This window comes from Peromyscus maniculatus, chromosome 1 (genome assembly GCF_049852395.1).
Source record: "Peromyscus maniculatus bairdii isolate BWxNUB_F1_BW_parent chromosome 1, HU_Pman_BW_mat_3.1, whole genome shotgun sequence".
Lineage (NCBI taxonomy): Eukaryota > Metazoa > Chordata > Mammalia > Rodentia > Cricetidae > Peromyscus > Peromyscus maniculatus.
In genome coordinates, this window is record NC_134852.1 from 164,165,980 (window position 1) to 164,191,198 (window position 25,219).

At 43.0% G+C, this 25,219-nt stretch overlaps 2 protein-coding genes across 2 annotated transcripts; both read right to left on the reverse strand.

Moving 5' to 3' along the window:
* Positions 1-6,691: 6,691 nt before the first annotated feature.
* Positions 6,692-7,636, reverse strand: LOC102917532 (olfactory receptor 4D9-like). The gene has a single exon (XM_006996735.3). It carries the CDS (start codon positions 7,625-7,627, stop codon positions 6,692-6,694), a length of 936 nt encoding a protein of 311 aa, XP_006996797.1. The 5' UTR covers positions 7,628-7,636.
* A 16,440-nt stretch (positions 7,637-24,076) lies between these two features.
* Or4d11 (olfactory receptor family 4 subfamily D member 11) lies at positions 24,077-25,009 on the reverse strand. Its single transcript, XM_006996736.1, has one exon. The coding sequence runs from the start codon at positions 25,007-25,009 to the stop codon at positions 24,077-24,079; it is 933 nt and encodes a 310-aa protein (XP_006996798.1).
* Positions 25,010-25,219: the final 210 nt, after the last annotated feature.

The following is a 25,219-nucleotide window of genomic DNA, read 5'->3' on the forward strand; positions in this document are numbered from 1 at the left end:
CTTGGCAAAGACATATCTTCACAGTGTACAAAATGATCATTCCACAACGACGAGCCTCCCAGGCTCATATGTTTGAAGGCTTGGTCTCCAGTTGGTGGAACTGTTTGGGAAGGATTAGGAGGCATGGCTTTGTTAGAGGAGGTGTGTCAGTGGGAGTAGGCTTTAAGGTTTAAAAAACCAATGCCATTTCCAGTTAGCTCTTTCTGCCTCCTGGTCATTATCTCAGCACACATGCTCTCAACTGTTGCTCCAGTACGAGTAGCTCAATGCCTGCCTGCTGCCATGCTTCCTGCCTTGATGGTCATGGATTCTAACCTATTGGAACTGAGTCCGAAACTAAATGCTTTCTTTTATAAATTTCCTTGGTCATGGTGTCTCTTCACAGCACTGGAGAAGAAACTAAGACACATGGTCTCCACTCTGTCTTTTTCCTGCAAACAAACAGACCAGTTCTGCCATGAATCCTGTAAATTTGGTTCGTGTGCAATACTCCCACCCCATGTCCCATTTGTGTGCAGTTCCTATGGAGGCCAGAGAGGATGTCAGGTCCCCTGGAGCTGGAATTACGGGTGGTTGTGACTCACTTGATGTGGATCCTGGGAACCTCTGAAAGAGCAGCAACATTATCAATCACTGAACCTCCTGTCCCACCCTAACCTGCCCGTTTTTATATCTGCACATCTTGGCCCGCCTTCAGCAAGTGTCCTGGTAAGTCACCATATTAACTGCTTGTTTAGTTGCTGTATAAAATACCCAACATTGGCAGCTAAAGGAAGGACAGGCTTACCTCGGCTCACAGTTTGAGGGTCCATCATGGTGGGGACATCATGGTGACAGGAGTGTGAAACTGCTGGTCCCACTGCACCCTGAGTCAAGAAGAGAGAACAATGAATGCTGGCGGTCAGCTCCCTTTCTCTGTTTATTCATTCTGGGATCCCAGCTCATGGGATGGTGACACCCACAATTAGGGTGATTCTTTCCCACTCATCTAGAAACTCCTTCACAGACACCCCAGAGGTTTGTCCATTAGGTGATTCTAGATTCTGTTACATAGACAATATTACTCATTTCAGTCAGCTCAGTCAGAATGCCCTGACCCTTAATGTCCCCATTAGCACTCTCCTTCAATTCTGCTCCTTGGTTACAGTTTCCTATCTGTGTTTACTTTGTTCAGAGTTGAGTCTACTCTGTCTGCTCTGCTGTGGCGATTATCACATTCGTCTTTATAGTTATGAATAAAGTTTTCCAGCACTTTGTCTGTGTGTGAAGAGGGTGGTGAGGGAGAAAGGATTCACTGCAAAGATGGCATGGGGAAAGTTTTTTTTTTTTAATTTTTTTTTTAAAATTTTATGTGAATTGGTGTGAAGGTGTCAGACAGACCTCCTGGAACTGGAGTTACAGTTTCAAGCTGTCATGTGGGTGCTGAGAATTAAACCCAGGTCCTCTGGAAGAACAGCCAGTGCTCTTAACCACTGAGCCATCTCTCCAGCCCCAGCTTGGGGAAAGCTTTTTGAAGTAATGGGACCATTCTATGTTTTGATTATATGTCTTTCAGAATTAATCGAATTCTATACATATCAAAGGACAAATTTTATTGTATATAAATTGTACCTCAGTAAATAAGAACACTGAAGTCAGAGGCATCATTTACCTCTGCTAAAGAAATGAAGATTTGCTTGAAACTGTAACCTTGAACATTATTTATTTTTAAAGATTTATTTATTTATTATGTGTACAGTGTTCTGCCTGCATGTATGCCTGCAGGCCAGAAGAGGGCACCAGATCTTATAGATGGTTGTGAGCCACCATGTGGTTGTCGGGAATTGAATTCAGGACCTTTGGAAGAGCAGCCAGTGCTCTTAACCTCTGAGCCATCTCTCCAGCATGAGCATCATTTATTTTTACGTTCTTTTTGATATACAACTTATCAAAAGAGAAGTCATATCTGAGCCAAAAGCTCAGAGGTAGATTGTTGAGCAGGACAAGCCGTTAAGCTGTACCAGTGAATGAAGTCATAATTGTGGATGATTCCCTTCACAAGTGGCATCTTCTTCCTTCTCCTCTCCCTCCTCCTCTCCTCTCTACCCCTTCAATATTCCATTATGCATGGCTGTATTAACTACTTTTCCGCTGCTCTCACAAGACATCATGACTGAGGCAATGTAGAAATGAAAGTGTAAGCCGGGCGGTGGTGGCGCACGCTTTTAATCCCAGCACTCGGGAGGCAGAGGCGGGCAGATCTCTGTGAGTTCGAGGCCAGCCTGGGCTACCAAGTGAATCCCAGGAAAGGCGCAAAGCTATACAGAGAAACCCTGTCTCGAAAAACCAAAAAAAAAAAAAAAGAAAGAAAGAAATGAAAGTGTTTAATTTGAATCCATGATGGTGGAGCAAAGGCATGATGGCAGGGACATCTGAGAACTCACATCTTGATCCACAAGCAGGAGGCAGAGAGAGAGAGAGAGAGAGAGCACTGCAAATGGAGCACATCTTTTGTAACCTCAAATTCCACCCCCAGTAACACAGTTCTTCCAGGGCCACATCTCCTAATCCTTCCCAAAGAATTCCATTAACTGGGAACCAAGTCATCAAACATATGAACCTATAGCGGCCATTCTCATTCAAACCATCACAGGGGGAGGGGCTTGAGAGATTCCCTCACCCCTCCCTGAGAACCCTTTGGCAGTTAATGGCTACCTAGAGAGGGCCAGTGATTTTCTCCAGTGATGTAGCCAATGGTTATTTACCCATGCACCAGAATATAAATACCCGCTCTACCCATGCAAACCACACTGAGTTGAGAGGGAGAGAGAAAAAGAGAGGAAAGGAAGGAGATATGAGAGCAGGAGAAAAATGTGCTGAGAAGAAGTTGTTAGCGGGACAGGGGTATGAGATAATAATGGGAGCATGTATGATGAAAACACATTATATTTATATGTGAAATTGCCAAAGAATAATAATTGTGGTGGTTTGAATGAGATTCCTGGGACACTGGTGGGAGTTGGTGACACTGTTTGGTTTAGGAGGTATGGCTTTGCTGGAGAAATACATAACTAGAGGTGAACTTTGAGGTTTCACCATCCCCAGTTTGCTCTGTCTGCCTCCTGTCTGTTGGGCTGAGATGTCAGCACTTAGCTGTTTCTGCCAATGTGCCTGGGTACTGCCATGCTTCTCTGCTTTGATGGTGATGAACTCTCATTCCTCAGGAACCATAAGCCCAAAATAAACTCTTTCTTCTTTAAGTTGTCTTGGTTGTGGTGTTTTATCACAGTGATTGAAAAGCAACTGATTTAATAATTAAAAAATAACCCGCCAGGCGGTGGTGGTGCACGCCTTTAATCCCAGCACTCGGGAGGCAGAGGCAGGCGGATCTCTGTGAGTTCGAGGCCAGCCTGGTCTCCAAAGCGAGTTCCAGGAAAGGCGCAAAGCTACACAGAGAAACCCTGTCTCGAAAAAACCAAAAAAAAAAAAAAAAAACCAAAAAAAAAAAAAAAAAAACCAAAAGCAAAAAAAAAAAAAAAAAACCCACAACTAACTGGACAGTAGTGGCACATGCCTTTAATCCCAGCACTGGAAAGGCAGAGGCAGATGGATCTCTGTAAGTTCGAGGCCAGCGTGGTCTACAGAGTTAGTTCCAGGACAGCTAGGACACAGAGAAATCCTGTCTCAAAAACAAAAACAAAAACAACCAAACAAAACAAAACAACAGCAACAAGAAAAACCCCCCACAACTTATGTTCTTAACTGTCTATCAAAAGGACTTGGAGGAGTTGGAGAGATGGATAGTGGTTGAGAGCATTTACTACCTTTTTTTTCTTTGAGACAGGGTCTCTCTCTATAGCCCTGGCTGTCCTGGAGCTAGCTCTGTAGACCTTGAACTCACAGAGATCTGCCTGCCTCTGTCTCTTAATTGCTGGGATTAAAAGTGTGGGCCACCATGCCCTGCTGCACTTATTGCTCTTGTAGAGTCTCTGGGCTCAACACCCAGTACCCACACGGCGGCTCATCACCATCTCCTGGTCTAGGGGATCTGATGCCCTCTTCTGATCTCCACAGGCACCAAGTACAAGAATATGATACACATGTACATGTGGGCAAAACACTCATATAAATAAAATTAATACATCTAAAAAACAAAACCAATAAGCTATGTAACTGATAGATAAGCTTGCTAGAATTTGTGTGTGTGTGTGTGTGTGTGTGTGTGTGTGTGTGTGTGTGTGTGTTTTGAAACAAGGTCTCACTCTGTAGCCTTGGCCAGCCTCAAATTCACTATGTAGACCAGGTTGGCCTGGAACTCATAGAGATCCACTTGCCTCTGCCCTTTGAGTGCTGGGATTAAAGGCAAGAACCAGCCTGCCCGGCAGTAGAATTATATCTTGTTCTCTATTTTTCTACATTAAGGAGAAGGTGCTAAAGACAAAGATAGCAACGTGGACAGTGGATCAGGAGTTAGCAATGGCTCTGTGCTGCTGTGTGGGTGCTGGGAATTGAACCCAAGCCCTCTGGAAGAGCAGACGGGGCCCCCAGCCTCCAGGAAGGAGGATTTTTAAGAGCTTTGCTTCTTTCTTGTGCACACTCGAGCGATGTGGGCAGGGCGGGACTCTTTCCTTCCTGGAAGGCTAGTCTGAATCCAACCGCTGCAAAGTAATGACGTTCGCAAGTACCAGAAACCTCACAGTATGGACTGTTTGGTCAGATGGGGGCAACCAAGTGCCTTTCATGACGCTGCAATAGAGAAGAGTCTTTTTTTCCCTTTCCTTTCCTTTCCTTTCCTTTCCTTTCCTTTCCTTTCCTTTCCTTTCCTTTCCTTTCCTTTCCTTTCCTTTCCTTTCCTTTCCTTTCCTTTCCTTTCCTTTCCTTTCCTTTCCTTTCCTTCCCTTTCCTTTCCTTTCCTTTCTCTTTTCTCTTCTCTTCACCCCCCCGCCCCCACCATCTCCACTTTTTTGTGAGCTTGTTTCAGATTCCACACCTGTGTCTGAGGTAGCAGGGGTAATAAAATCTTATCTCAGAGTCAGATATCTCAGTTCTAGCTGATGAAATCTGAATTCCTTTTTGTCTTTTGAAGGGGAAGTTTGGAAGCTTCCTTAGAAAAATGGAGTGGAATTTTCCAAAGGAAAACTAGTTCCACATGAGGTGAAGTGGCTGTATTTTATTAGCTTTACTCTGGGTCCCCAGAGGGTCATTTTACTAATTATTGCCTGGACAATACATTGTGCAGCCACAATTCAAGAGTCAAGAGATGGGCTGCAGATAACCTCTGTGGCAGAGTGCTTGCCTAGCATGTGTGAAGCCATAGGTTTGCTGGAAAAGAATATTCTTGGTGCCCCTTCCCCCCACCACAAAAAAAAAAAAATCCGCGTAAAGTGAAAGTAACCCAGCAAAGCAATTTTTTTTTTGTAAAGTGGGTGCAGCACAACTCTTAGCCACAGCGAGCCATCTCTCCAGCCCTAAGTGTGCCGGAAGCAAACAGAGCAAGCCAAGCACACTGGGGTGGGGAATTCAGTTAGAATTTATGCTAATGATGGTGACTGTGTCTCATTTCATTGATGGAAACGTGACCTCATAATCTAATGCGACTGGCTAATTTATAATCACCTTAAGGGGAAGGATGTGATGGTAAAGTTTCAGGGATGGTGGGCAAACAGACAGATATACAGGGGTTTCACTCGATGGGCGAGGTTTATGGAATATTGACTCTAGGTGGGTTAGCTACTTTTGATAGGAAAAAAAAATCTCACAAGTTCAGTTCTTAGCATTACACATAAAACAATAAACCAATTAAAAAAACGGTAACCCCCAAATAACGCCCCCAATAAGACCTAGCTTTCTATTGGATTTCATTTTCTTAACAGTAAAGCAAGGTGTTTGAGTCTTATAAGCATTTGAGATCCTAAGAGCTGACATTTAATTTTACTTTTAGTTATGTGCATGTGTATGTCTGGTTCTGTCAGACGACAGAAATGTCAGGTCCCCTGGAGTTGGAATTATGGGTGTTGTGAGCTGCCTCATGTGAGATCTAGGACTTGGACTCAGGTCCTCTGCAGGAACAGCAAGGCTTTTAACTGCTGAGCCAGCTCTCCAGCTCAAGAATTGACAAGAATTATGTCTAAGGCTCCATGTTGTCATCAATCTCACCATGAGGAAACCCTAGAGAGACCATTGTCTCTAGTTTTTGAGGATTCCACTGTACAATAAAGATAAACACCAGTCTCACCATGGCCTGCTGTGGGATGTTCTGTATGTCAAATGTGTTACTCTTATTGGTTAATAAATAAAACACTGATTGGCCAGTAGCCAGGTAGGAGGAAGTATAGGCAGGACAAGGAAGAGAAGAATTTGGGGAAGTGAAAGGCTGAGTCAGAGAGACACTGCCAGCTGCCACTATGACAAGCAACATGTAAAGATGCTGGTAAGCCACGAGCCACGTGGCAAGGTATAGATTTATAGAAATGGGTTAATTTAAGATAGAAGAACTAGATAACAAGAAGTCTGCTGCGGCCATACAGTTTGTAAGCAATATAAGTCTGTGTGTTTACTTGGTTGGGTCTAAGCAGCTGCGGGACTGGTGGAAGAGAGAGATTTGTCCTGACTGTGGGCCAGGCAAGACCAGAAAAACTCTAGCTACAATGGTCCATTGATTAGGGTCTTCTGTCTTTAAGTTCTGATTTTTCTAATTGGAGACTTACAGTATCTATTCCTTTTCAGAAGGTCTGAGTCTTTTCCTGAGTCTCCTCATGGCTGACTTCATCTCCTGGTTCCTCAGGGTGTAGATCATTGGGTTTAAGACAGGGATGATAACAGTGAAGGTGATGGAGACAGCTCTGTCCATGGGGAGGGCAGTGAAGGGCCGGGCATAGACATAGATGCAGGGCACAAAGTGCAGGGTGACCACGGTGATGTGGGAGGTGCAGGTGGAGATGGCTTTCCTCCTTCCCTCTCCTGTGTGTGACCTCAGCATTGTCAAGATGACTGTGTAGGACACCAGCAGGAAGACAAACCACAGGGTAGAGATCAAGCCATTGTTAGAAATCATTAAGACCTCAAGAGCAAAGGTGTTGGTACAGGCAAGCTTGAGAACCTGTGGGACATCACAGTAGAAACCATCAACAACATTGGGTCCACAGAAGGGGAGTGGGAGCAAGAGAGAAATCTGCACAATGGAGTGAACAAATCCCCCCACCCAGGAAGCCACAATGAGGGCTGTGCACCGTCTCCTACTCATGATAGTCACATAGTGAAGAGGCTTGGAGATGGCCATGTAACGATCAAATGCCATCACAGAGAGGGAGAAAATGTCTGCTCCACCAAGCAGGTGGAAGAAAAACATCTGAGTGATACAGCCATTGAAGGAGATGGTCTTTCTTCTTGAGAGAAGGTCCACTAGGACCTTTGGAGCAGTGATGGAGGAGAAGCAGATGTCTAAGACAGAGAGGTTACGAAGCAGGAAGTACATGGGGGTGTGGAGGCGGGACTCCCAGGTCACAGTGACCATGATGAGGAGGTTGCCCAGCACAGTTGCTGTGTACACCAAGAACAAGAAAAGAAACAAGACCAAACTCAGCTCTTGGGACTGGGTCAGTCCTTCAAAAACAAATTCTTTCACCCTGCTGTAATTCCTCTGTTCCATTGGCTCATGTTTCTCCTACTTCTTCTGTCACCTGGGGAGGAAATAATTTTGTTATGGAAAAGCACATCATCAAAACCAAAAGAAATGTGTGCTTTGGGTATTATTTTGTTCTAAAAGATTTATTACATTTACTTAGTGTGTGTGGATGTGTGTGTCGTTGCATGCCATAGAACATTCCTAGAGGTCAGAGGACAACCTACGGGAGTCAACTCTCTGCTTCCACCATGTGGGTCCTGGGTATTGAATTCAGGTTGTCAAGTTTAGTGTTAAGTACCTTTACTCACTAGGCCATCTTGCTGGCCCTGGGCTTGGCTACCTTCACTGTTCATTGCTTTTATACTCCCTCCACTCCATAGTCTTCTTGAGGCTGACCTCTGACACTACTCTAACCACTGAATACTCTGGATTTTACTGGACATTGTCTTCCCATCAGCACTGAACTATTTTGCCAGTTTTCCTGCTTTAGTCTTCTTTGAGGCTGAGACCATGCAAATCTAATTCTCTAGTTTCACACCTACCTATTTGCTAACCTATCAATCATTCAGAAAATTTCATTGCCTATAAACATTGTTACTCTATAAAATGGTTAGGTATTTTTTTTCCAGTGTAAATACTTTACAAGACTTATTGAAAACTGGAACACATGCAGCCATTTAATGTATAAGCCTTACTGCATAAATTCTTTCTTTTTTCCATTTAAGTTTCAAACTATGCTAGAGATAATATGGTAGAGAGAAAAGACAGCAGCTTGGGAGACATGAACTCTGATGCCTCCATCAGGGATTGATGGAGAAATGTGGAGCAATGGCACAGTTTTTAAAGGCATAAGAGCTCTGGAGGCTTCATCTCTCATCAGTGCAATTCGATCACAACTGATCACAAGGATGTAAGTAAGGTCTTTACAGCCCACAAGCAATGCTAGATGAACTTGTCCTAGCCCTTCTAGCCTTTGGGGCTTTAATATTAAATTGTTTTCAATAGTGTTGTCTCCAGTTACAGGGTGAGAAGGTAATGCTGTTTTCTGCCCATGACTTACCAGCACTTAGCTAGCCCTTACTTGGTCATAAACTCAACTGGCCAGGTTTTGTTCCTGTCACGGCATTTGAAGCTGATGGGTGTTGGTAAACAAACAAACAACAAACTGTTGAGATCAAGAATTTCCAGAAACGGTTCACAGCTATAGGACAAAAGCTTTTACAGGTGCAGTGGCTACTTTCCATGCTAACGGAGCCTTCAGGAGGTAGATAGAGCTGAGTGGTTATTGGAACCCTGGCCCAAGTCTCTCTCTTACAGCTTCCTGGTTGCCCTGAGGTGAGCTGCCCCTCTGCTGTGTGTTCCCACTGTGAAATTATGTGCAGTGAAGTCTCATAGGCAGAGACTCACTGGGCCATGTGATCATGAACTGAATGAACTATGAAAGTGAGCTGATTTTTAGATGTTTAATATTTTCTCAATCATTCAGTGTTTCTACATTTCTCTATCTGAAAATAGAGGAAATTAAGTGCTGTTAAGTGTGATAATTCATCGTGTTGAATGTTTTTCAGTCGATGCTGTCTCTGATCATTACTGTAGGCTGAATTCAGACACAAATATATCCTACTGCTGAGCCCATATCTTCAATATTGTCCAGATATATCAATAGAACAATTATCATGAAACATTGCAGATATCACAGAAGTGTTGGTATGAGGAGAGGCAACCAAAACATGCATAACTAAATAAACAAAAGAAATGTTTTAATAAAGGTGGGCTAGGTGACCAGTTTGTGAAACTGTATCTCTAGTCAAGGGGTTCTTGCTCTGGGACCACACTTTAACTTCAGGTCTTTGTAAGGTCAGGGTCTGTTAGCATTGAAATTAGAGTCTTGTCTCTTACTGGCCTTGCCTGGGTTTCCGGAGCAGTCATATTCATTGAGGAGAATTTCTGAGACTCTGAAATCCCTGCTGGGAACATTCCTCAGGCCCAGAGGTTTCTAGCCCACTGATTTCTTGTCATAAGAACTAACTTCCTGCTTTTGGCCTTACGTATTCTGATTCTTGATGCCCAGAGACAGACAATCAGAACAAATTAAATTTTCAAAAATAATGTCTACAAGGGTGTTTATCTCACTCTTGATTGTGATGTGGTAACTGTAATAGAAAATGTCCATCTGCAGGGTCCTACTTAAACATCACTTCAACCAGGTATCACGAGGCCATTGAAAAGATCTAGGTTGTTCTAGATATGAGGGTAGAGAAAGTGTTCATGACACACTAGTTGAAAGAAACAGGTCTCATAAAATTATGTCTAGTGGGACTTATATTTATAGGATGAGTTAATTGTTAATAAAAATTCTCAAAGGTGGGGAGAGGAGAGTCTCCTGTGGCCCTCCTGTGTGGGCCCCAGGCTGTCCTCTTGGACCTCAGTGCCTTCCTTCTGCTTTGGAACACTAACCAAGCCTCTGGGGCCAGGCCTTCCTGGGGAGGGCCTCCACGCCTCTGAGACAAACTCCCAGACCACAGGCCCTCCTTGAGATGTAGAGGGTGGCGTGGACTCGGGGCCACAGCTCTCTGTCTCTCTGTATAAATGATGGGATTTTAATGGCGCCCCCCCCTCCACATTATCACTGTGCGATAGTCTGCCGGTCTCCTCCCAGCTCCACTCTTGTGCCTCTATTTATCCTCCCCCACCTTGGGAGGGGTGCTTCCACTTTCTGTCTTTGGTTCCCTCTTCAGGTTCCTGTTTATAAGCCCCATTCCTTTTGCCCCAAACTTATATGTGAAAAACTGTCTCAATAAACCTTTTTGAGTAAGGTAGGTTCCCCAGGCCATCTGTCGAGGGGATAGGGGATTTGGGGAGGGTCACTCCCTCGGGTGGGTGAGTGGAATCTGGGGAGAGGGATGTGTGATGGATTAGGGTTCTGTGATAGAGTGGGGTGTGGGTGGAGCTGGGTGGCATGCCAGTGGAGGGGCACAAGGGGAACCTAGGACCGAATTTCTGTGAGTCCCTCCTTTCTGTCCCTAAACAAATCTTCCCCCGGGGTAGTGAACTGGTGAACGGATGCCGTGCTGTGGCGATGGACAATTTAGTTGAAGAAAAAAAAAATTCTCAAAGCTGATGACAAATGAATTTATCTTATAAATTAGTATTGAAGGAGATTTCCATATTGTATATCCATTGTTTGATTATCTAACAATTACTTTTGTAATAATATTGTTTGAGTATATATGCACATATATAAAAATTATCAGAAAAAGAAATAACAAAAAAAAATAAAAAGAGTATTGTCCATTGTTTTGGACTTTCAACCGATAGCTGTTGCTTAAGAATTAACCCTGGGCAAGCTCGGTGCCCCGGCGGCCTTGGCAGGACCCATGGTGGAACTCTGCGCCGGCCCCGCGGGAAGGCGGCCTCCGTGCGCACCGGGCCTCCGTGCCCTCCCCGCCGCCGCCGCGCTCCTGCTCCGGCTCGCAGCCGGAGGAGGCCGAGCTGTCGCTGAGCCTGGCCAGCACCAAGACCCGCTCATACGGCAGCACGGCCAGAGTGGGGCGCCTCTGAGCGCGGGCGTCATCGAGCGCCTTGTGGAGCACCGGGTCCGCGCGGGAGACACGCTGCAGGGTATCGCGCTCGAGTCCCGAGTCACGGGATGAAGAAAGCCCCTACGCTGCTTCGCTCTGTCATAGTTAAGTGACTGGTGGACATCGCTCTAACCCACATCACACAATGGCTGGACCCTAAAGAATCCACCGATTGGGGGTTCCGAAGCAACGCCGCTTCTGGACTTCCACGGCGCGCACCTTCGAGCCACAGTTAGGTAGAGCAACCGCAGCTGCACTGAAGTCATCAGTACCTCTGGCTTCCTGTAGTTACGTCTTCTTCTGGCATGATAGCAAAACTGTATTCTAAAGCCTATCACTTTTGTAGACGGTGGTAGTTTTAGACTGGCTTTTGTAGCTACAAAAAGCATCCAAGACTATTTATATATTTAAGCCAAAAGCAATGTTTATTTCCCAGTGAGATCCCAAGTGTATGAAAAACATGGTGGCTGTGAAGTGATAATGCCTTTGCTGTGTGTTTATAACCCAAGTGCTATAATATATATTTCAATATCGTATATTCTGTACTACTGTAAAAAACCAAGTTTTGTCTGCTATTTTGTAAAAGTAAAATACAGATGTCTGGATGAGAGAATAAATTATGTTTTTACACAGGAAAAAAAAAAAGAATTAACTCTGGCACCGTGAGAGCCAAAGTTAACATTTTAAGTTTATTTTTTTAAAGGCTTATTTATTATACATACAGTGCTCTCTCCTGTGGGCCAGAAGATGACACCAGATCTCATTACAGATGGTTGTGAGCCACCGTGTGGGAACTGAACTCAGGACCTCTAGAAGAACAGCCCTCTTAACTACTGAGCCATCTCTTCCCACCCTACATTTTAAGTTTTAATTACTAAAAGATCCATGAAACAAAAATGCCTCTCATTTGCAAGCCCCTTGCCCAAGGACAGATAGTTCCTGAAATGCTGGAGGTTGTTGTTTATGGGAGATGACAAGCTACATGTTTTTCACTCCCCTAAACAAGTTTGTTTGACCCATCTGCACCGGATGTGTTTGGTCACATGTGGGCGGGAGGTATGTCTGAAGGAACTATGTCAGGATGTATGCTTGCCCCTGATTGGACCTGCTGGGAAATTCAATAAATTGTGGGTTTTTCTTCTTAAGCTGCTTCAAACTTCAAACTGATTCTGGGCCATTTCCCAAAAACCTGGGTATGGACCTGGCCAGAGCCATCCACCTGGCCAGTATTTAATTAAAGTTTGCTTCAAAACTGGCTTTAAACTGTGGTAGTGGTCTTATTCTCAATCAGTGGGATTAACAACACAAAAATGTATTTGTCAAGAGACTCCTACCCCAGTATTGCAGACTGATCCCAGGCCTTCAGCATGCTGGGCAAGAGCTCTACACCGAGCTAAGCTCGAAGCCCCTCTCTAGCTCTCTATATGTATTTATTATGCAGTATCTAAACCACCATAGAGTTATATTAAAAAAACTAGCTCATTTTTATGATTCCTATTATGTATCTTATTCTTCACTTGGTCGGGCTTATAAGCTGTTACTGAAGAGATAAATACAAAAATAATACGAACACAGAAATATAAGGTCTTATGGAAGGCAATTCTGAGTCAAGCATCAAAGTCACAGTGAGAGCATCTTACAGGTCTGAGGGACGTGTAAGTTCCCATTGACAGCCAGGGCCACCCAAAGGTAAGAGAGGGAGCACAGACAAAGCCTGAATACTGTGTTGCCGATGAGGAAATGGAGGTTAGGAGAAGAGAAGCATTTGGCCTTCCCCACCCCACCCCAAAGTCAACCATCCTGTGGATTTGGACTATTTGGAATTCCATTTGGGTTTGATGGGGAGTCTTCAGGATAGAAGCCTCCCTGCAACCTCTGTGCTGGGTGTTTGGGGCCATTCAGGCGGTTGAATTAGACCAGGAAGAATCGCAAATGAGAAGTGAATCGGGAAGTAGATAAAACTTGTACGGTGGGATGTGTTAGCTGAATAACTGTACATGAAAGTGAACTAGGGATGAAATTAAAAGCACTCTCTGCTTTCTGTCTTAAAAAAGTGTAATATGACCAACAGCCTGAGGTTCTGTAAAGAAATCAGTCTTGAAACTGATCAAATCACCAATTTACCTGACAAGTAAAAAACTGATGGCCTTCTGTGTTCAATGGCAGAAACAAGAATTGGAAACTAGGAAAATTAATCAGAACTCCTGGGGATGTCTGCACCACACCGGAGCAGAATAAAGAAACTGGGTATAAGTCATTTTCCTTTGTTTTTGGCAAGAAAAACTCAAAATCCCAAGTACTTACCAATTTGCCTGAGAAAATACACTCTAATAAAGTAGGCTTTTGAATTTATAGTTCCTAACTTGAGGAAAACCCCCAACTCCATCATTCACATTTTCTAACATGTTGAACTTTCCTTATCTTGGACAATAAATTATTTCTCTCTGCATTATTCTGGCTTTTAGAATTAATAACTATCACCTCACACCTACTGAAAGCATCACCAACTTACAAACCCTTTCTAGCTAATCCACAGTAATATTTCAAAGTTGGTTGTGCACGGACATATGCATCCAGATACATGATCAGACATACAAACATACTCCCCAAGGAAGACCCTCAAACTCCAATTCCCACCCTAGAAGCAGAGGTGGCTATTTGATTGTACAAACTGACCTTAGACTTTGGTAATTTGTCACGGATTTCTTCTTAAGGAAGACATGCATCTGAGGGTTAGTATCTTCTCTCTTAAAAGCCCCAAGAATCTCTTCTGCATGGCTTTACCGTGTTTCTCCATAGCATGCCTGCCCTGAGCTCCACGCCCTCAGCCCCAGCCCCAATAGAAGAATCACCAAGGACAATCTTGTTGGGTATGATTATTGAAGTTCAGTGGCCAGACTTTTCCTTGGGGAGAAAAGTCTGTTGGGAGTTATTATAAAAGGTACACCAGAAGATGTGTGCAAACAAACAGTTTGGCTTTGAGACTCTCCTGATGTAGGCAGGGGAGGGGATGAATCCTCACAGATCCTGTACCCAGAGCCCGGCCTCTTTGCTTAATAGGCTCAGAGGGAGCCAACAAGTCTGTGTGTGTAAGAGAGGAACTTAGAAAAAAATGAACACGATTCCTTATATGGATATTTCATCATATCTGTTTTTTTTCTTGTTGATCTATTACATATTCAGAGTTACCATAGAGACTGGAAACCACATCTTTCTTTGTTCTTAAAGTTTCCATGTTAACTATTATTTATTTATTTTTATTTTTCCTGTGTGTGTTTGTGCAAGTGCGAGCGTGAGTGTGTGTTTTATGTGTATGTTCCAGTGTACATGCACATGTATGTGGGTGTATGTTCCCATGCTAATGGGTGTGGAAGCCAGAGGTTGCATTTGGGTGTCTTCTATTGATTGCTCTCTACCTTACGCTTTCAGAGAGTAAGACTCCTCAGATGATCGGATCTTTGAGACCAGAAACCAAACACTTCCCTGTGTGTTGCTGACATGCTCTATCAACTCTTTCCTTTGCAAAATTCCCGATTAAATTGCTTTCAGATTTCTTTCATATTTTGCAACAATTTATCACATTTTCTTTCAGAACTTGTGAGCTCTTTATCATCAGGAGAGATGATCAAAGAATATATGACCAAATAAACAAAAGGGCAATTTAATAGAGGTGGGCTAGGAGAGCAGTTCATGGAAGTCCATCTCTAGTTAAGGCTTCTTTTGAGGAAACTGGAAGAAAACGGAAGAGCATCTGGGTGACAATCATTTTAGGAGATGGTTTTCTCCCTGACACACTGATCAGGAAGTGTGATGAAGGAAAGCAGATGTCACAAACAGAGTGTGGAGCAGGAAGTTCACGGGAATGTGAGAGATTCATGGTGATGTTGATGGTGCTGAGGTTTCCTGTGATAGTTGTCACTTACACCAGAAGCAAGACGGATAAGATCTAGCTCAGCTCCTGGGATCCAACAATCTCCAGGATGATAAATTCTTTCACTGTGGTATAATTTTCCTGAAGGACAGGGAAATTCTATTCCTTTTCAAGTGCATCTCTGGAAGAATAACAGTACAATGACTAAATAACATGGTCCAAAGTCTCGTATTGTCTTTTCAGTGGCATGTTGATTTGGACTTCTTCTTCTTCCTCTTCCTCTCCTTCTCCTTCTCCTCCTCGTCCTCCTCTTCCTCCTCTTCCTCCTCCTCCTCCTCCTTGTCCTCCTCCTTCTCCCTATCCCCCTTCCCCTTTTCCTCCTCCACCACCTCCTCTTTCTTCTCCTCTTTCTTCTTCTTCCTCTTCTTCTTTGAAGGGTTTCTTTTCTCTGTGTAGCCCTGGCTATCCAGAAATTTGCTTTGTAGACCCAGCTCTGGCCTTGAACTTAGGAACTTAGAGATCTGTCTGCTACTGCCTCCCGAGTGCTGAGATTAAAGGTGTGTGCCAGTATACTGACAAAAATTCTTTTTTAAATGCATGCTCTGTGATATAGATGGAGTTTTTCTTTCCCAATCACCTGCTCCCAAATAACCAGCAGCTACTTCCCACATAACTGACTGGGAGACTTAACTAACATTAATTGTAAATCTTCAGCCAATAGCTCAGGCTTGTTACTAACTAACTCTTACAATTTAACCCATTTCTATTAATCTATTGCTGCCCTGAGGCTCGTGGCTTTTACCTCTACCCCATTTTGTATGTATTCACACAGTATACAGAAAGATTATTCCATAGAATGGTCATTACAATTAAGGATGCAGCTATTACCTGAAAGATTACCCAGAATTTTGACTCGGTCATTAAGCAGGTAGAGTCTGTCACTAACTCAATGCAATGTAGGAGACAAGGACTCTTTATAAGAGAGGGTGTCCAAATACCAGTTCAATTTTATTAGCATGAAATCATAGATTAAAATTACAATGAATCAGTACACCCCCCACACATCAGAAAGACTAGAATGAAAGAAAATTATTTAAAAATGTAACAATAATAAATCAAAGGAAAAATACCAAGTGAAGGTGGAGGTTTGGGATTACTGGAATCCTTATACAGTGCAAGTGGTATTGTGAGATTGATATACCCACTTTTCTGCTTAATTACATAAGTCTGCCTGTATATACACACATATGTGATATATATATATATATATATATATATATATATATATATATATATATATAATCATGCTATATTGGGTAGGGGTCTATTTCTTTGTATTTTATGTCTACCTGGTGATATCTGCAAAGGTGTTCTTAGCAGCACTCTTTACAACTTCCTTAAACCATCAAAGAACACATAACCCTCCACTGATAACAGAAAAGATAGTATTAAACTTATACAATACTTCACAGCAACAAGAGTGATTCGCATTATTTGTAATAGTGTAATTGGATTTCTCAGACACCTTTTTCCTAAATAGCCTATGTACCAAAGAGTAAACATTCTTTTGATTTATTAATGTAGACACAATTGAAGGGAGCTTGAAGGAGGATCCTAAGGAGTTGATAATGTGTCTTGGTAACATGATGCTTGTTACAAAGACATTTTCAATTTATGTAAAAATTTATTGGACTGTGTGTATAAGTGCATTTTTCTACATGTAAGTAGACTCTATTTCAGGAAAAAGTTAAAACTAATAAACATGTAACACTTGGGAGGCAGAGTTAGAAGGATCTTTGTGAGTTTCAGATGAGCCAGTGAGACCTTGTCTCACAAAAAGTTAGTGAACATGTAGCTATTTTCTCTGTAAGGTATTTCTTTCTTTTTTTATTTTTTTTTTTTTAATTTTTCGAGACAGGGTTTCTCTGTGTAGCTTTGCGCCTTTCCTGGAACTCACTTGGTAGCCCAGGCTGGCCTCGAACTCACAGAGATCCACCTGCCTCTGCCTCCCGAGTGCTGGGATTAAAGGCGTGTGCCACCACTGCCCGGCTTGTAAGGTATTTCTTTAGCTCTGGCTGTCCTTGAACTCCAGAAGCACCCGCCTCTGCCTCCCAAGTGCTGGGATTAAAGTGTGCACACCTTTAATGCCTCTGGCTACCCTCTGTATCACCTTTTTTTTTTTTTTTCTTGAACTCATTTTGTACACCAGGTTGGCCTGGAACTTTAAAGTTGTGTGCCACCACTGTCTAGCCATTTGTTTGTTTGTTTATTCATTTTTGTTTTGTTTTTTTGTACTTAGAGATCAAGCTAAGGTAAATACTCAAAACACCAGAGTACATACCCACTGGAAGAATTCTGTTTTGCTATTTTTTTTGCTTTCTTTTAGTGAACATTTATGACATGAAAACATTTGTTTAGATTTATTTATATGTATGAGTGTTTTGATTGTATGTATGTGCACTACACAAGTGCCTCCTCCAAGGAGGCCGGAAGAGGACATCAGCTCTACTGAAACTGTAGTTACAGATGGTTGTGAGCCATTATGTGGGTGCTGGAATCAAACCTGGATTCTCTGTAAGGGCAACATGTGCTCTAAACCGCTGATCCATTTCTCCAGCCCCTGGACTCATTCTTACATGTTGTGCCACTTTCTCTCTTCCAACATCTGCACTGTTCATGTGATATTATACCTTGATGTTTTCATATCAATTTTATAGTTGAGAAAGCAGACATGGGAAGATGAACTAGTTGACCAATGTCTCAAAGTCTGCAGGAGCTTATCTCCAGTCAAGATCTGTCTTATTTCAAAGCCAAATGCTCTTAACCTCAACCAGAACTCTTTTGAGTGTTAACTCAGTGTTCACCAATAGTCCCCACACCCACCCTGAAATTGATGTAAAAGAAAGATTTAGGAAGCTTATTTGTGCATCAAATCAAAGTAGTATGCCGTGTGATAAGCCAGAAGTGCTGGAAGCCTGAACATGGTGAGAGGCAAGGCTGGCTGTGACTTAGCAGGGGAGGATGTCAGAGGTGCTAGCCGCGGGGGGAAGGGACAACAGCGTCAGAATTCAGACTCTGTAGTCTGTCCCGACTTCTTCACATGCCATGGCAAAGCACAGAAATGGGTTCTGAATGACTCTGCTTCCGTCACGAGCTCCCTTTGCAGACAACTGATCTAGTGAGGGCTGTTAAAAGACAGCTTTTAACAGAGTGGGAAAGATATCTTCAAAGCATAGGATTTTGCACATTGCATTGAAAGACAGACAAGATGGAAAGGGGGCAAGGGAACTGGGCTGGCTAGTTTTATGCCACCCTGACAGAAGCTGGACTCATCAGAGAGAAGGGAACCTCAACTGAGAAAGGGCTTCCCTAAGATCAGGCTGTAGGCAAGCCTGGAGGGCATTTTAAAAATTGGTGATTGCTGGGGGAGGGCCCAGGCAATTGTGCATGGGGCTGCCCCTGGACTGGTTGGTGCTCCTGGGTTTTATAAGAAGGCAGGCTGAACAAGTCATGAGGATGAAACCAGTAAGCAGCACTCCTCCATGGCCTCTGCATTAGCTCCTGACTCCAGGTTCCTGCCCTGTTGGAGTTCCTGCCCTGATTTCCTTCAATGATGAACTGTGATGTGGAAGCATAAGCCAAATAAACCCTTTCCTCCTCTAGTTGCTTTTGGTACTGGTGTTTCATCACAGCAATAGAAACCCTAACTCTGACAAGAATTGGTGAAGAACTGTAATTTCCTAATTCTTCCAAAACTGGGCTCTGGAAACTGTATTAAAAACCACCCTGTGGCCCACGGCCGAGCATGCGCTAGATTTATGCCACGAACAGTCTCAACAAACATCATGGACTTGAACCTGTAAACTAAGAGCTCCCCTCTGCCCGAGCATCCCACTGAGCAAAGTGTGTCTCACTGTCTGCTGTGAGTTCATGCTCTAAAATGTCCTTATGTTGAGATTTTTCTCTTTGTCAATGTTGAAAAGTATTTTACTTTTAAAAAATATACAGTTTATTTGTTCATCTGTTTCTTTATTGTGTGCATTTGCTCATGTCCATGTGCCTCAGCTCACATGTGGAGGTCAGAGGGCAAGTCTCAGAAGTCAGTTCAATCCTTCCATCGTATGGGTCTCTGGGACTGAACTCAGATGGTCAGGCATGGTGGCAAGTGCCTTTATCAAATGAGCTGTCTCAGGATCATGTAAGCACCCTCCTCTTCATTGAACCCTAAAGCTTTAGGAGCAGTATTCATCATCAGTGGCAAGGGTGCTCATACAGACAAATGAGTCACTAAAATACCTTATGTGGACTAAGGATTTGGCTCAGTGGTAAAGTTCTTGCCTACTATGTGCAAGGCTTTGGGTTTGATCCACAATACAATAAAAAACTTCTTGCTCAAGGCTCCCAAACTCCATTCCTGACCAAGAAAGAAGCTGATTAGACTCCACATATGAAGCTCAGGAACCACTGCCTCAAAGTCCTACAAAGACAGATGTAGGACAGCTTTATTCTGTGCTGAATAAGTTACAATTTCCGTCTTCCTCAGGGCGAGAATCTACCATTTCTCTTTGTTTGTTTGTTTGTTTGTTTGTTTTTTCTCTAAGAGTCTTGCTTTGTCTGGAGTATTCTATACACTTGTAGCATTTCTGAAAATCCAACATAAATAGATATCAGTTTTGGAAATTCATTGCTGGTTTAATTGCCAAGTGGGAAATTGACCTTATAATATTTTACAACACTCCAAATTGAATCTTAGAAGTATGTTTGCTGGAAATTCTCCATACAACACCAAGCCTGCCTGCCTCAAGGCTACTGATTTTATCTTCTTTTAAATTGGGGGGTGTGGGTGTGGGGGTTGGGGGTAGGGGCAAGGTTGATGTGGGGTATGGGGTGTAGGGGGGCTGGGGAATAGGATGGGTCAGTGAGCAGCCTCAGGGAATCACAAGGTTCTGATTCTTCTGTCCTGCTTTGCAGTGTCTGGGCCACCCGTTCTAGTCCCTCAGTCACAAACTCGTTATAGGGAGCAGCAAAGGGAACATTACTGGGGATCAATGTGCAAGCAGTGTGGCTAATACAATGGAACTGCCGTGGGAATCATTAAAATGTCAGCAACTCCTCCCTTCCTCCTGACGCTTTGTACACACACACACACACACACACACACACACACACACACACACACACACACACGTTGTGTCAGTGCTCCTTTGGGATGTGGTCTTTCCTCCAGAGGAAGCACAGGAGACAGTTTTCTTTGCTTCAGGAAGAAAATGTTGCATTAAGCCACAGCAAGGACTGCGGTCTCTCTCTTGGTCAAAAGTTACTTTGCCTAAAATCAGCTGGGAAATGGAACTAAACAAAGAGTGTAGCGATGAAAAAAGAGAGCTCTGTGGCTGCAGTTCCCTGAGCAGGATTATGTAGATTTACATGCTCAGTTTCTTTTTAAAGCAGTATGTGCACTATCCTTGTGCAGTTGACATCGATGAGATTCACAATTCACTCAGGATCTAGGGAGGCAGTGGGTGACAGGTTTTGATATTCATCAAGTTATCTACTTCATAAGTAAATATGTATTTCTTTTTTATGGGCACTCAGAGGTATTGATTATTACAACATTTGACCGAGGGAGTGTAGAGACCAAATCTCTATATAATATAAATCACTGTATAAATCACTACAATATATTTCACACTGTACACTGAGAATACGAATACTTTTATTTGATGAAAATATTTCAATGGAGCAGGTAAAAACACACCTCTAGTTTAAATGAAAAAAAATAATGCAGTTCAACTGGATATTTACATTATCCCAACAAATAGTTGTACTATCAGGTGAAATGACTATTTCCTATGGCACTAACTCAGGTGACATTGCGTGCGTAGACATGGTTCATAGATGTCACCAGAGATAAACATATGGCAGGGTTCAGGATTCCTGATTTCTTGGGACTATAGCCTGAGATATAATGACTCACATGTTTAGATTTCTGTGCCGTCAGAGTCTAACATAGACATGATTTGAGTGAATTGCAAGAGATAGATAGGGAAATAAAGGACACATCAGTGTGAAATGGCAGTCAGGGGTCTATGGTATGCATTTTCATAAAGAAAGCCTGGGGGCCAGATGTGGTGGCACGCACATTTAATCCTAGCACCTGGGAGGCAGAGGCAGGTGGAGCTCTGCAAGTTTAAATCCAGCTTGGTCTATGAGTTCCAGTCCAGCCAGGGCTCCTTTAGAGACCAAAGGTACTAGGGTAAGGGAACAGGACCCTAAGATCAGTGCTTTGGCAAAGTGAATTGTTCTTAGAATTTCTATGCTTAAGGTTAGTTAAAAATAGTGTAAAAATTTAGATGGTGTCTATCAGATGATGGATTTGAGACTCATTCCTAACCATCTTAAATATTTATGGAGCCAAGAGAAACCCAGTGGGGAGACACATCAAGCGTGTCTTCCACACTCTCCATGCTTTGGAGGACTTTTCTTGGGCTTGGTTCTCTCCTATGTGCTCTCAAATGGCATTCCCTTTTAAGACAGGTTTCTTATCGGGCTGGAGATCACCAATTAGGCCAGAATGGCTGGTCAGTAATCCCCAGAGACCTTCCTGTCCCTGTCTCCCCAGATCTGAGGTTACAAATCCACCCACTTGCAGGGTAAGTGGTTTACTTATTGAGTCCCCCAGTGCCGAGGGTTTATCTATAATTCATAGATTTTTAAAGATACAACATTCTCCTGTGATGTATCATTCATCAGCTTCAGGGTACCTCTTTTAAAAGATATATTTATTTTACTTTTCATGTATATATAAATATATAAATGTGTTTTTAATTTACTTTTCATTTGCCTACATATATGCATATGTACCACACGCATGTTCATGGTACCCATGGAGGTCAGAAGAAGGCATCAGATTCCTTGGGTCTAGAGTTACAGATGGTTGTGAGCCCCCATGTGAGTGCTGGGAACTGAACTTGGGTCTTTTGCAAGAGCAACAAGGGCTCTTAGTCACTGAGCCACCTCTGCAACCCGTTAGGGTGTCTGTTTGAGCTTCATAAACGACAAGCAAGCCTACCATCACGTCTTAATGATAGAGAGTTGGTAATTGAAAGATATACAGATTTTTGAATTCAGTATACTTTCCCATTCTTTCTATTCTGTCTGTTTCTTCAGTAAGGTGGAAGAATAACATACAGCAGAGTGACAGGTCAATGCGTGTGCGTGTGCGTGTGCGTGTGCGTGTGCGTGTGCGTGTGTGTGTGTGTGGTGGGAGGAAGGAAGCTTGTCAGGGAAATAAATAGAGATGTTATAATAGTGACATTTGCCTATTACTAAAGATTAACTCTGTGGCAGCCGTTATGTTTCATAAATGCAATCTCATTTGAACCTTAAGACACTATGAGATGAGTATTATAATTTCTATCATGTAAGTGAGCAGTGAGTGACCTTTGGAGAGAAGACATAACTTGCTCAAGATCTCAGAACTGGCAGGTGGCAGATAAATGACTGCTGTCTATGTCTGTATAACACTGAAGGTAGTGCTTTCAGCTGCCTGGCTTCGCTATGTTCCCAGACAATGACACCAGTCTGTATGGCCTTTCCATAAATACCAACAGATTAAAAAACAGACACATATGAGTTTTATCTTCTATTTCTCTGTCTCTCCTGATCTCCTTGACTCTCCTATTCCCATCCCTTTCCACCCCACATTAGCAGGAAATGTGAATAATGAAATCAACCTGAGACTGACCTACTAAGTCCACAACTGAAAAGTCACTTGGATGTTGGGGATGGATTGGTCCCTGTATGGGGTCCTCAAGGGTCTGCTCCTGTTTAAAAAAATCATCACAAGAATTGCAAACTGGCAAGTCATATTCTGTATTATCATAAACACCTTTAGGTCATGATGAGAACTCTCGTCAAGCTTTATTCATGACAGGAATCTAGGAGAGTAATCATCATGATCTGGGAACATCCTCACAAGCCCAAGTCCACTAAGAGTTTAACTAAGCAGAAACAAATTTCCTAACCTGTGATAAGCCAGCCACACCATGAATGTGGACCTCAGGCACTAAGCATGAGACCCTTTTAGAACAGGAATAAGCTTTGTATAGCAGACTCAACACCGTAAGAACTTTTAATCATGTGAGAGAAAAGTGATGAGTTGGCTATTAAAGATGTTTCTGTGCCTAACTTGACTAAAGACCTTGAAAAAATAACTTTTTATCTCTGGATTTTGTCCCTCCCCTTCTTTTTATGGCTTAGTGTTTTGAGATAGATTCTCCTAGAGCCCAGGGTGGCTTCAAACCGGCCTTGACTTCCTGACCCTCTGCCTCCACATTCTAAGTACTGGGGTTACGGCTCTAACTCCTTGCCTTTTGCAAAAGGAGTTGAGCTTAATGACAGTTGTTTTTGTTGACAGACTGTAACTTTGGTCTTAGATTGAAAACATTAATTAGGGACGGGAGAGATGGGTCAGTGGTTAAGAGTACTTGCTTGTTATAGAAACCCTGATTTGGTTTCTCATACTCACATAGCAGCACACAATCATCTATAACTCTAGTTCTAGGGGACCCAATGCCCTCTTCTAGCCTCCATAGACATCATGCATGCACGTGGTGTATATGTATATATCTTGACAAACCATCATTATGCATAATAATAAAACAAATAATTCTTAAAAAAAAAGAAAAAAATAGGTCAAGCCTGGTGGCTCATGCATTTAATCCCAGAACTTGGGAGGCAAAAACATGTGCATCTTTGAGTTCAAGGCCAGCCAGGGCTACAGGGATCTTTTCTCAAAACCAACCAACTAAACAACAAATAAATTAATCAGTCCAATCCTATAAGACTATTTGCTTTGTGCCATATAGAAATTTGGGTAATTAATTACCATTAATATAAGCAGAAAATCAAATCGTTTCCTAGAAAGTGTAGTTGATTAATTGACAGTTATTTGGTATATGAAAGTACAGAAAATATAATGAAAAGAGTTCTTGGTGACAAGAGTTGGGATTTCTTTTTCTATTACTTTTCAAGAGGTGTGAGCCTTCTCTTTAGTCTCCTCATGGCTGACTTCATCTCCTGGTTCCTCAGAGTGTAGATCAAGGGGTTGAGCAGAGGAGAGATGACTGTGAACGTGACAGAGATGGCTTTATCTGTGGGGAGGGCAGTGAAGGGCCGGGCATAGACATAGATGCAGGGCACAAAGTGCAGGGTGACCACAGTGATGTGGGAGGTGCAGGTGGAGATGGCTTTCCTCCTGTCCTCTCCTGCCTGAGACCTTAACATCATCAGGATGACCATGTAGGACACCAGGAGGAAGATGAACCACAGGGTAGTGACCAGGCCATTGTTTGAGATCATCAGGAGCTCAAGGGCAAAAGTGTCAGTGCAGGCGAGTTTGAGAACCTGTGGGACATCACAGTAGAAAGTATCAAGAACATTGGGTCCACAGAAGGGGAGTGGGAGCAAGAGGGCTATCTGCACAATGGAGTGGACAAAGCCACCCACCCAGGAGGCCGCGATGAGGGCTGTGCACCGCCTACTACTCATGATGGTCACATAGTGAAGAGGCTTGGAGATGGCCATGTAACGATCAAACGCCATCACAGAGAGGGAGAAAATGTCTGCCCCACCAAGCAAGTGGAAGAAAAAGATCTGTGTCATACACTTTGTGTAGGAAATGGTCTTTTTCTTTGATAGAAGGTCCACCAAGACCTTAGGGGCTGTGATGGAGGAGAAGCAGATATACAGGATGGCAAGGTTTCGGAGCAGGAAGTACATGGGTGTGTGGAGACGGGACTCAAAGGTCACAGTGATCATGATGAGGAGATTCCCCAGCAGAGTTGTCACGTACACAAAACACAAAACAAGGAATAAGACCAGGCTCAGGTGTTGGGACTGAGTAAGACCCAGAAATATAAATTCTTTTACTCTGGTGTCGTTTCTCAACTCCATTGAATCATGATTTTTCTTTCTTGTACATCTTGGAAAAATTAAGAATAGTATTTCAGCAAGTGTTATTTTTTTTATTACTAAATTCAGATTCTTAGAGGCAAATATCAGAATTGAGAGCTCACAAGGTGCCGTTGTCACATGGATTGCTACTTCAGGGTTATTGGAATTGTCACTGTAATATGTCCTGAATGACATTTTATTACACAAGCA